The 13,480-nt window shown below is 34.8% G+C and overlaps 1 protein-coding gene across 23 annotated transcripts in view; it reads left to right on the top strand.

Moving 5' to 3' along the window:
- The window catches only part of VTI1A (vesicle transport through interaction with t-SNAREs 1A), a 351,190-nt gene that overhangs the window by 74,551 nt on the left and 263,159 nt on the right, over nucleotides 1–13,480 (top strand). For 20 of the 23 annotated variants that reach the window (XR_009403981.1, XR_009403982.1, XR_009403989.1 and 17 more), the window contains exons 4-5: nucleotides 3,910–3,987; nucleotides 10,386–10,406. Coding sequence is in view for 6 of the 23 variants with exons in the window: in XM_059398583.1 (XP_059254566.1) it covers nucleotides 3,910–3,987; nucleotides 10,386–10,406 (99 nt within the window). In the remaining 17 variants the exon portion in view is untranslated. The remainder of the gene's footprint in view (nucleotides 1–3,909; nucleotides 3,988–10,385; nucleotides 10,407–13,480) is intronic. The other 3 variants (XR_009403997.1, XM_059398588.1, XM_059398585.1) reach the window with 1 other exon arrangement.

Here is a 13,480-nt window from a genome sequence, read left to right on the forward strand (position 1 = left end):
AGACAGAACTGGGCAAGTGTATCTGTTTGAACTTGACTTTAAGAAAATCAGCCAATCGGTGTGCAAAATGAGCCAATCAGTATCTGTATAATAGTGAAAACTGCTTGGAATCCGAAATCCTCACTTTCTCAATGAAGGACTCACTTTTGTCATCAGTTTAAAACAGCCATCGAAACTTTGTGTGTCTAACTTTTTAGGGATAACAGTCACTTGTTAATTTGCCATACTCTTTCTATAGTTCATATATGGTCTACAGATTTTTCTGCCCAACTGTGTCTAGTCCACCTAAGTTTAGTATAAGTTAGAGGGAATAAGCTTTACACAAACACACAACTGAAAGTGAGAAATGCTCTTGTGTGTTAACTGTGTGTGTGTGTGTGTGTGTGTGTGTGTGTGTGTGTGTGTCTGGCAAATATTGTCAGTTGAAGCTTTCCACCCTTATGGTACAGACCTGAAATTGCAATAGATTACAAACTGCATAGAGCTTCTGTCTTCTCCAGAAGCCACATAGAAAGCACCAGTAGACAGTGGTAACTGACAACTAAGACTAAAAATGTTGACAATTTCTTGATTTGCCTGGTTAGCTTATGTATAGAAGTCATTAACTATTTATAAAATGCATTATGAATTGGGTTCCTTCAAACTGTAGCTGAGTGTGTGACATTTCCAGCTCAAATTCTCATGCTTGCATTTGGCTAAAGTACAGATTTTATACAGTTGATAATAAAGTAAAAATATTTTAGTTTATCAAGATATAGTCGATGTTTCAGCTTCATTAACTTTGAGTCATCTGAATTAAAATATACAGAGCACTTAGTAATGGAGAGTGAGGCTATTAAAAATTCCACAAAAGGTAAAATTATTTATTGATGTTTTAGAGGGAAATTATCAATAAAATAAGCAGTTTGTCATTGAAAGGAATTTGCCTCTTTTGGTATTCAGTCAGTTTGGTGATGATCCTACAGGCTAAATTATAGCTGATTACAATCAGCTTACTTAAAATTTCAAACCACAAAAAAATTAGGAGAAAATACCAATGTCAGGCATTTAAATATATCTCTTAATAAAACAAAGTCTCGATTTTTTTAAAATTGTAAAATGATACTCCAGTGTAAAGAGTTCAATTTTCTGCATCATTTGTATCATTTTCAAGAGGAACTATCTCTGATATTTGAAATGAGGGTTTTTTTTTTTATTCTTTAAGACAGGTTTAATCAGAGAACATTTTATAAACTCAACATATCATTTGCTTAATTACATCCAGAAAGCCATCCAAGTGACCAGTTTTTACCATCCCAATAGTAAAGACTGACATTTATAGGGAGGACCCTTCAACTGTGGATAAATCCTTAGTTCTCTTCTGTTGCTAAGCATGTATACTCTTAATTGCTGGTTTTCAAAAGCAATGGATTCTCACCAAAACAAGATTAGATATTTAGGGATACATGATTGTAATTTTCTTCTTCTTTTGAAGTTTAGTAAATCAAAATAAGAATATAATGTAATTGAACAATCTATGCCAATTTGTTGATATTTTGGTGAAAGGGGGGAAAACAAAAACAATCTCCATATGATATTCTTGCATACTGTGGAATGTTTTAGTCCCCCATAGTGATGAAATGAATAATTAAAAAGGCAGCTCTGATACCGCAGCCTGTTTAAAGGTTCTCATTTCCTTTAATGCTGTAAAATACTTTGGCTTAGCTAGTTTGAAACTACTGTAGTGGGGATCTCCAAATGGGTAAAAGAAAGGTTTGGCTTGATCTAAATAGTGGTGTAAGGCCGTGAGGTATACTGACCTCGCAGTATAGTAATTCTGTATGAAGTCTATAGGAATAATTAATAGTAGCTTCAGCAAATACAATACGGGAAGCAGGCTTAATACGTGCTGTCTGTGGTGGTAAGAAGTCTGGCTTGTTCACAACTGGATGAGTTGGTTCACTCCTGATTTGTTAAGACATCTGATACAGATGTCATTAATGACCTGAGGCTAATGACTTAACTTTGCAACTTTGTCTTCTGCAACATTGTTGGTTTTATTTATCTATTTATAGACTTACTGCCTTTGCTAAGGTACAGGAGATACACTTGCAGTAGAGAAGGGGGCTTGGGATAGAGACTCAGGGCAGAGAAGGGATGCCATCATGTTTCTGCTGAAACATCCTGCAGTTTTTGTATCTTTTTCCTGAGTGTATTCAGAGGGTAGTAAAATGGGGAGGAAATTTTGTGTGGTAGAATGAGTACAGGTTCTGATTTCATTTTAACCAAAGTGGTCTTTAAAAATCCCATGAGAATGATTTGTTTTTCTGGAATAAATAAATAAATAAATAAATAGATAGATAGATAAATAAATAAATAAATAAGATAAAGGGATGTCTAGTTTCGTTTATTTCTATTTACACTCCCGTCAGCCTTTTCAACTAGGTTCTGCCAGAGAGTTGAGCCCTAGTGCCCTTAGGCTTCTATTCGATGTAATGAACTAAACTCTATCTTATGTACCATCCTTGATAGATTAAGAAAATGGTCATTAAAATAATTTTCCATTTTGTGGTTCAGATAAGGAACCCCAATTGAGAAAGGCTGCAACTTTAACATGATTCAAAATCTATTGGGTTTTCTTGTTAAAGGTCCTTTTAAATTCTAATATGATTTCACATTTAACATATCATGATATGTATGTTGCAAAGCAGTATAACTCACTAGTATAAAAATCTGATTAAAAATCTTGTTGACTTCTGCTCAGGGATTATGAATAGTCCTTTTTAAACTATAATAATTTTTCGGATCATAGTTGAATAAGTACGAAATTTTAAAGCCTAAACTGTAGCCTGCAAATGAGAGAAGATTACTATTTCCCAGCTGCCGTTTTTAAATTGATTCTTTTTTGCTTAGTTCAGAAGCCGAAAAGGCAGCAAAATAACCTGTAAATCTGCATTTGGATCTGAAAGTGTGATGCTGAAGGAGGATCTGAGGATGGCACTCCAGCTTCCCAACTAATTTTCAGAGCCTTTTAGCTTTTCCAGATGTGTGTACATTTAGATAATTCATAAATTGGGTATAGACACATGTCCCTCTGATTTTACAGGTCAAGGTTGATTTCTTATAAAACAAAATTTCATTGAGTGAAATGTGGACTCATAGCCCACTTGTCTTTATTTACCAAGACTGAGAACGGTTGACTCAGTCCATTTGCCTTTACTTATTGGGATTGGGAAATTTAATTTGTTCACACACACACATGCATACACACACACACACACACACACACACACACACATATTACTTTTCCTTGGGCCATTATTTGAGGAGGGCTCGGGGTCATTTAAGTTATTGTTTGGAAATGGGATGGACTTTTAAGCTCTATCTCTTTCTGGCTAGTAACATCACAACAATTCAGGAAATACAGATGAACTATTGTCGAGGTATTCCAGTGTACAGTTGGAGTTATAATAGTATCCTTGAATTAGAGATTTATTTAAAAGACCTACAGTATAAAGTTCACTTCCTGCCACAGTTTTAAAGACCCCCATATACACTTGTTTTAATTACAGTCTGGTGAGTTTTGCCGATAGATGGCTTATATCGCTGTATTTCCATCAGTGTAGTAGGCTTATTTGAATGACTGCGTATGGATTAACATCCCAGTTTTGATCCACTTGTGAATATTAATGGAGTACTTACACAATGTAAAATTTTTCTTTCATTACTGGCATGTGGAAAACTTCTAATTTACATTAAACTTCTCAAGTTCAAGAACTTTACACAACTTTGGTTTGCAGATCTTAGCAAATAGGTTTCCATTAGGGGGCTCTCGAGGTTTGAGATGATCAGCCTTGATACCAGTAATGCTCCGAAGCCTTTACTTTCTAACGTTCATCTCGCTCTCTCCCTTTTTGTTTTGTTTTATAGAAAAGGTCACGGATTGCCTACAGTGACGAAGTACGGAATGAGCTCCTAGGGGATGATGGGAATTCCTCAGAGAACCAGGTAGAATGCTAATCAGGAAGGCCCGGTGGGTGGCTGGAGGGTGAAGGAGGTCACCGGCACACTGGGCTCTCAAGCTGCTCCTTAACAGTATTAGCCGCAACTCATGTGGAAGCGATACTGTTTAATGCAAAGCTGGAGTCTTAATCAACTTCAAAATGTTTCTTGGAGATCTTACATTTAACCCTTTACCTTGTGATCACTGTCTGCTATCTTTTAAAAAAATCTTTTCTTCTCTTTTCTTTATTATTTAGTACTTAAGGAATAACTTGAAACACACTGTTTGCAGACAAAGCCAAGGTCTTCACCTCAAACACATGTAAAAGGAATAAAAAAGTACATAATGCAGCTTTGATAATAATGCAGTATAATTAAATCAACACTTGCAGCAAAACAAATGAAAGTAAGCTTTCAAAATTCAACAGGGCAGCTCAGTCTCCTATTGTGGAGCTTCTTAAAATACATTCACCAAAATGCAAATTGTGAGCACCGATGTGGAACTTAGATACTCAGATAGAGGTCCTGCCTCTGTCAAATAATAATAATAATAATAGGAAAAGTCTTTCTCCAGTTTAAGATCTGCAGAGGCAAAAAATAAGATACAATTTCTTCTTAAAATGGCCTTACAACTTGGCTGTCAGTTCTCATTGGATCACACAGCACTGTCATGAGTCTAATTAATGTCCCACTTCTTTATCCAAATTAATACTGCAGACTTCATGAATTCTTATAGATAATGTATATAACTTAAAAAAAATGTTTTGAGAACCTCAGCATAGAGAGGACTTTTAAAGTGTCTTAAACAACCCTAGTGACTTACTCTCTTTGACACTTTTAGAGAAAATAAATGATGGGAACTTCAGAAGCCAGACCTGAATGTGTTTATTAATATTCCTTTGGCAAGTATTGTAAAGGGGTCTACTCTGCCTAAATAAAAATGAACATAAATCATTCATTGAGCAAACCAAAATTTTAATAAGATAGTAAAACATAATATATTAATACACATTATAAAACGTGCATAATTGTATTTACCTTTTCAAATAGATTATACCTCTACATATGCTGGAACTATATTACTATCTACTCTAATGTTAATATTGTAAATGGAATGTTGCTTATGTGATTAAGGCCCCCGTTCATCCACCCAAAAAAAAGGAAGGGGGAGCAGAATCACTGAGCTGACTGTATTTGTCTTTGGAAAGATCTCACCTCATCCACTATTTGGATGTTATCAGCTGGAGTTTAGACATGTAAACATGTTAGGATTTGACCTGGGATTTCAGCTTCCCTGATTGAAATGTGAGAACGGCTAAGAGAAAAAAATTAAGGAGCACATCAAACAGAAAAGGGTGGTGGGATGAAGGGTTTTACTCATAATAGATTAAATAACATGAGGATGAGAGAAAAAAATATTGTTTCCTATTTTAAGTGAGATTTAGATTGTTCATATCTCCTGAATGAATCATAATTTTATTTCATATCTTTACTGCAAAAAAAAAGCTTTTTTAAAAAGAGCATTCTCTTTTTTGCAAAAAAAGTGAATGCATAGTTCCCATGTCAATTCTCTAGAAAGCTATAGATCTTTCCTTCATTTGAAACTACTGCTTAATATAGAGGAAACAGAAAGGAAGGGGTGTTCCTGTCTAACTCAGACTCCTTTATTCTAATAGATGTTGTAGTACTCTGACAGGGATCCCTTTTTTTTTTTTTTTTTAAAGCATGTTCACTTCTCTTAATGGACATTTTATGTGCCTAAAACATTTGCCTCGTGTACATATAAGTATGACTTTTTTTATGCCTAAAGAAAAATATTCCGCAGAAATAGAGTTCGTATTTTCTGAATTTTTCAAATTATATTCCTGTCACTTTAAAGTGATTATGCTGAGATTTCCTCTGGACTTGTATAAATCAAACTTACAAATTCTGAATGTGCTTGGAGAACCTGAAGTTTAGTTGTAAGAAGCTGTCACTTCAATAAATAGAATAAGATAAATTATAGTCATGAGACAGTGTAACTGTTAGATTACTAGTTATGTGAACTTTTCAGTCCAAAATTTGAATTAGGTTTGAAAGTTCAAAGAGGCAACGTTTAACTTCTTGGCTATTTTGTTGCCAACTATAACAAAATTTCTATTCCATAATGAAACGATTAAATTTTGTTTTGGGTCTTTTTATCATAATATAGGAATTTAAATCCCTCAAACTAAAACACATCCCTTAGTCAGGAATGGTCACTTGAGAATAACTCTATTCTGCATCAGTATTCATTCAGACTATGAAATCAAAACAGAAGCTCTCTCTTTAAAGGAAGAAAAGATTTTAAGTTGGCTCTTTATATTAATTTTTATAGCTCAGGGGCTGAGAAGATAGGGTTCTTTTTCTGGGTAGGATTACCTATAATTTATATAAGAAAATATTTCCTGCCCACAACTAAGTTTATCTTCAAGTTAATTGTTGATAAATTGACTTTCAGAACTTTGTAGCCATGTAATATTTAAGATAAATTTTTAATATACAGACAAAACTTAGAGATAAAATGAAATAAAAATGTATGTTTCATTGAAATTGGGATATATCCCAATTTTTAAAAATTATAGATAGAAAAAGAAAAAAAAGAATTACAGCAGTGGTTGAAAATAGGTAAAATAACTACTGACTCATTATTTTCGATGCAACATACACATTCTCCCTATAGTGGCTTCTTTGTAGAGATTCAGACAAATGTGAATGCCATAGATACTATTTCTCAATCTGGCCATTTATAATGCATTTTTTTAGGCATCTAAAACCTGTTAGACACATAATCTGCCAATTAACTGTAAAGTATATTAATTTACTCTTATATAAACATTTCTGACATGATTAGAAATGTCAAGATTTCAGCAATTATGAATTTTTCAAGTACATCTTTAATGTCCCCCATACAGTACACAATTTCATTTAATTCCAAATTAATTGCTTTGTATAAATTCACTTCTGATTCATATCCATTTCACGCACTCAAATATGGCTCATCCCTCATTTACAAAGAAAGGACAAAATTACCTACTTCGTACATTCGAGTATTGTTGGGTCATCAGCTTCCCAAGGACTATTGTCTTAGGCCTTATCATCCTGTTATTTTAAAGTACCAAGTTTTCCATTACATATGGCAAGATTTTAATTCTTTAAGAGAGCTGAGGTTTTGAAATGTAGTAGTTCTGTACTTAGAGTGGAAACTTTAATATTTGTTGCCTTAATTTAGTGTCAAGAAAACCATTCTCAGGAAAGGAAAAAAAAAAGAAAACCGTGTAGAGGTAAGTCCCCTAATCCCCTTCATAGTGAAGTATGATGACGAGGCACATAAAATGTTCCAGACTCTACTTTTGAGCCCCAGTGGTCTCTCAGTTTCCATATGCAAAATTATATTGATTGGTGAATAAATGTGAGTAAACGAAATTTTAGCAAATCCTAAGTAGAAGGTTCAAATACATGTCTAAGGAGTAGGATATTCCTAAACGTGCCGAAATTTTTGTGGCTAAGCAATATTTAGCAGATATGATTGCTTAATTTTTTTTAACGTGACGTTCTCTTAAGTTCCGATTTGAGCTTGCTGTGCATAAAGTGTGTCAAACTTCAGCTACAGACCAGGGGGTGAAGTCGGTCAATTTAATTCCCCAAGATCTAAAGAAGGTCAGTATCATTTCATATAGCCCTGGCAGAGCAGATCATTACCAGGCACAAATCTGTTCGTTACGTGCTGAGGGTTTATAGCAAAATAAATAGACTGTCATCCTAAGTTCAGAAAATTGTGTGTTCGACCCACGATAATGTGTAAAGGGCGTTTAATAGAGTTCAGCATTTATTCGTTATCTGTATGCGGACAGAGACGGCAGTGGCGTTATCAGCTTTAAAAAAAAAAATCGGTGGTTCTGGGGGTCACGTGCCGCACCGCACACACACAGGCGCGCGCGCAGGAACCCTCACGGGCGCCGCAGCGCAGTTTTGATTCTAGCCACAGCAGAAGGCTTAACCACAAGAGATTCCACTGGTTCAAACCAGCGTAAACCAGATTTTTTCAGCCCACAAAGGAACAGATTACCTCTTGTATCAAATTCTGCATTGGGGAAAAAAAAAATCTTTGTTTCAAAAAAAGATGTTGATTATCATAACTCAACATGGTGGCGTGGCACATTTTCAAGTCGCCTGCGATGGAGCTAGTAACTCAATAAAATACGAAATCACGACTTTCCGTCTAGTCTAAAGCATTGTTAATTTTCAAAAATAGACCATCTTTTGTTTACTTGAATGAAAACTCTGAGCCTAACGGGGTTGGGGGGGTGTGAAGATTAAAACCCCTCCCATTACCTAGCTTAGCTACAAATCCCGCGTAGGGTTTGGATGCAGCCATGCGGCACAAACGAGATAGAACGTTTTTTGTTTGGAACCTATTGAAAAAACAAATGGGTAGCATTTTTAAACACTCATTGATTATGGCAGGGTAGCATGCCCCAAATGGTCTCCATTGCTGAGGAGTAGTTTTAAACTTTGGCCCTTTAAGTATCATAGTCAACTGAAGAATGGTGCCCCCAGAAAGAAAAGATAGCTGTGCGATCAATTTCCCAGATCGCCTCTTTCTGAGAATTAATGTTTGCCTTTTTCTCCCGTGATGTTCGGACAGCGAAGAGAAAGATCCTGGGTGTGATAAGCCAGGTGTTCCAGTTTAAAATTTTACTTCTTGGGAAGAATGGTAACCTTTCACGTGAAACGGGATGAAACTCACAGGCACTGGGGTGTTGCTGAGAGGATATGAATTAAAATAATTTCGACTTCCTATGTATTTTGAAAGGGCGAAATTAGAAGTTTCGTTTTCACTAAATGCATTGTGAGACATTATGGAATAGATTCTGTACCCTTTCTATAGACGATCCACAACAATTTTGAGTTCTCATTCTTTTGTACTTGAAATACTTTTCATGTAACAAATAAAATAACAGTAAGCTGGAATGCATACTGCCTTCCCTGAACCGGAGACAAAACCAGCATTAAGCACTGAGAAAGCCGGGCTATAATAAACATGATACTTTAGGAGAGACTCGTAGTGAGCAATTCATGGCACGTTTTCTCCCAAAGCAATAGTTGAATTTATTGGCTTGTATATGTCAAGTGTTGTAACAGATGTTACAGATATTTGGATGTTTAAAAATTATCAGTTGTAGCCCCGAATTGCTGAGGATGCAAATTTCAGACCTCGAACGTGGTTTATAGTCTTTCCCAACATAGGTTTCAGTTTCTATTCATTGCAGAAACTATGGCAGTCATCTCAACTACACAATGATATTTGATTTAGAATACTGTGAAACATAGACACAAACCCAGTGTGTGTGTGTGTGTGTGCGCGCACACACACACACACACACACACACACACAGAATGAGCCAGATATATGGTTCTATCCATTTTCTAGTTTCTGAAGAGTTAAATAACTTGTTTTATCTGTTATATTTAAGGCAAATAAACACATGTTCTACAGAGGAGAATTAAAACATTATCACAGGGAATTTATCAACAAGAGAAGAGTGTTTTTTTGGAGTGTTCAGTGAGAACAGACCACACTACAAATGAAATAAGAGAGCTCCTAGCTCATGACTTTGAGATGGCCCGGTTTACAAAATGAAGAAAATTAGAAAATGAAGAAACTTCAAAAATTAAAAACAAAAAAAAAACCCATCATGTGATTGCAGGAGCCTCTTAAGCAAAAAAAATCCTAGAAATTAACTGATACACACAGTATTTCTAAGGACAGTGAAATATTTTGATACTATGTCCTAAATATAATCTCTCCTGGCATGCCTTTTTAAAATAATGCTACCTCCAAATATAATCCTATTACTAGAGTGGGCCCATGTATGATATTAATTAACAATTATTTTTTAAAATATTTATTGGGACAAAAGCATGAGCTATTAATCATTTTCATTTGCAGGTAAAATCTGAAATCAGTTGTCAAGATTCAAAATAGAGAAACATCCTGAAAACTTGTATATACAAAACCTCTTCAGTGGTACATTCTTAGAAGAGAGGAACAGTAAACTTGTTTTCTTTCTTTATAATATAGACTTCTATGAAGCCGTTCCCCTTTATTTCATGATGGTGTCTTAGATGTACTTTAAAAGAGAATTTCACACTATTCTCTTTGTTTAATGTGACAGTGTGAGAAAGTGATCTTTATTCGTTCAAAAAACTCTGCATGTAGTCTATGTTTAGGTTCTTTTAATGTGTTTGTCTGTGATTTTTAAATGCTAAACATGTAAACAGATAAATTGTCAATGTTAATTCTGTATCCTGTCACACAACTGATCTTTCTTTCCTGCCATTTCTTTCCTTTTTATCTTTTTTTTTGTGCATTCATGTTGCAGTTGATAAAATTACGTGAAGAGGTGAGTATTTCCTAGCTTGCTTTTTTTTTTTTTAATTCTGCTTTTTCCTATAAAATTGAGTTTCTAAATCTGAAGTAAGATCTTTGGGTTCATTTTTTTTCCAGGAAAATTTACACATACCAAAAGTATTGATTATATGGCTAGAAATGTTCTCAGCTAACTATCTTTAAAAAAAAAAAACAAACCCTAATCATGCTTATCACAGTGATCATTGTTGTTTGGCATCTGGATAAAATTCATATTTTAAAGGCCAAAAAAGGGGAAAAAAAAGGAAGGGATATCTTTAAACTTCATTCAAGTGTTATATGGACTAATCTCAGATTTGTTTTATTTGTATTGGTTTTTCAAAGAAGTCAGTGTGATTAAAAATGGTTTTTTTCTGACATTCCAATTTACTGAAAATTCTTTTTAAATAGACTCTTTCCCCTCACCCAAAATTCTTAAGTTCAACACAAGATAGCATGTTTTTAGGGAAACACACATTTGTTATAAATACTCTACTAGTTGGTGTACACAGATACTTAAGAATAGCCAAAGCTCTCCTCATTGTTAAAACACTTTTCTTTTTGTAGGAAATAGCACCCAAGTGAGTTCTCATTTTTCTGAGTTGCTGGCCTGTTTTGTAATGCAGCTCCAGACTTTTCTGTGACCCAGCAAATATTTACAGCAATGTTTATCATTGCATCCCTGTACCAGCGAGGGATGCTGAATGATTCTGGTCTTGTTTTTGTTTTGTTTAATTAAGCCACACTTAACAAATATGTTTTGGTGTTCTTTTTCAGAGAAAAAACAGGTATATGTTTTACTTAGGGAAGTTGAGTTTTGTTATTTTTATGTTAGAGCATAAAAGAACAGCCCATGTCGCAACTTGAAAGCTCTCTAATTGCTTATAAAGAGTACCATGAATTATTTTTGAGTTTAGATTAATTGCATTGATTTTTTTCCTAGAATTTTTTTATTGGTATGTCATCTTTCTATTGGTGATGTGAATGCTATATGAGAGGCTTGTAGACAGTGGTTTTCACCAACTCTTTTGATTTAAGATGATCTAGTGACATCCTCTTATAGTAAAAGTAGTAATGATCTATAACATAAAGGGTGAACATATAGGAAACCCTTACCCTCCAACCTTCTCCTGTTTTTTTATGGAAGCAGATATATATGCTAAATGAGTATATCAATTGCAGTTTTGATATATGAAATTATTCCTGAGATGAGTGATACTCAACATTATTTTCCTGCAAGACAGATATCTGCTTCTGTGTATTTACATAGGCTCATGCTTAGGTGAAGAATCTGAATTTTCACATCTTAATGGAAAAAACAATAGACTGGAAAACCTGTATGTGAAGAAACTACACAAAGCTCTTCTTAATTTAGTGAATATAATTTTAAAAAATATAGGCCTTATTACAGTCAGCATTTTTGACAGATTTATTTTGTTAAGCTGAATAGTGTGGACTTAGAAATCTTAATTCTAAAAGCTGAAAACATCACGTCTATATCTCTTTTAAAATATGTTTTATCATGATTTTTGGCTTAATTCTTTTGTTGTGCCTGTAGCAGCAGTTTCATCAATAATGGCTCTGAACTGCATGTTTCCAAAACTATAACCTGGAATGGAATTATACTTGGAAGAATTAGATCATTCAACTAATAGAATAATATACTCTGGAATATTCTTTTAAGTCTTTGATACAGATGTAGCATTGATATTTGTAAAAATAGATTACGATGATGACAGTGCCTTGGTATCTGGTTTGCTCAGAAGAGATTGTTTCTGAGCCAGGATTCTAATAGTAATCAAACAGTGAGTGTACCCCAGATTTCCTCCTTGTACCTCTCCTAAGAACACAAGCACTCATCTGATTCAAAATAGGATGTTTGGTTGTGTTTGGATACAAAGTATGCACCATCCCTTCTTAGGGATGGTCTTTCTCGGCTCAGTTCTGGGAAGCGGGCATGCTTGGAGGCAGGCTGGTATGTGCAGGGAGCTGAACTGGTTGGTGTTGGCTGTGCTGAGCCCTGCATCTGAATCCTGCCTTTGCAGCTGTCCCCACTGCACAGCTCCTCACACAAGTGGAGCTCTGTCTGAAACTCCTGCACAGCTTCACTTACCTGCTTTGAAAGGGCTGAGGAGAGGGTGAGAGAATGAGTTTGGGATGGAGTGTGGGGGCAAGTTGAAAGCATCAGCTGCTACTGTAGTGTATTTCCTTTCATTTTCAGAGACCAGGGCAATGCACAACTAAGGGAACAATGTAAATAGCGCAGCTGTTACAAGAACTTGATTTTAGCTTGACTTAAGTGAAGAGGTTCCAAAATACAAAGTGAGGTCCTGCTGGAAAGCTGCTGGTAAACTGGGAGTCCTCTTGTGTGCAGATTTACTCTGATAAAATTGAACTGTCCTGAAGACGAGTTACTTCCATTAGTTAGGAATATGCATTTTTTTTGGTAAAGTTCTTTTACACTGTTAGAGCCATACACTTAATCATCTGTTCTGGCTCTCCTTCATGGAATTCCAAGAATCATTCTAGATTTAAATTCTTTGTTTCTTACATTATCTATTATCATATAATTAGACTGCCCATTTCCAGTATTGGTCTTTGATTTTTTTTTTTTTAATCTATAGTTGCTTAGCGTTTTCTTTCAATTTGGGGATTTCATCCAATATGAAAATGAACAAAAACTTTTTGTTCTATTATTCTGAATTAAAATTCAGATTCACTCTTGATTTCACAAATTTGGTATCTTTTCAGAGAACTACCAGTTTGAAATCAAGCCCTTTGTTAAGGTAGAAAACAATATTCAGAGAAGAGAAGAATAATCCCTACTCCCAAAAACTGCATGTAAAGAAAATTAGGAGGAAGAAAGCTATATTTGATAAGCTGAGTAAAGCGTTTAATTTTATTTAAAAAATAGTCATATATACCAAACACAGAGAGCTCCCCTTGCTTTTCTTTTTCTCAATTACAGCCTTCAGTGAGTTAGCGTTTTCATGGTATAAGTATTCCTTCCTTCCTCCCTTTTATTTATTTAGGGTTGGTTTTTTGTTTTTGTTTTTGTTTTTGTTTTTG

This window comes from Mustela nigripes, chromosome 4 (genome assembly GCF_022355385.1).
Source record: "Mustela nigripes isolate SB6536 chromosome 4, MUSNIG.SB6536, whole genome shotgun sequence".
Taxonomy (NCBI): Eukaryota; Metazoa; Chordata; class Mammalia; order Carnivora; family Mustelidae; genus Mustela; species Mustela nigripes.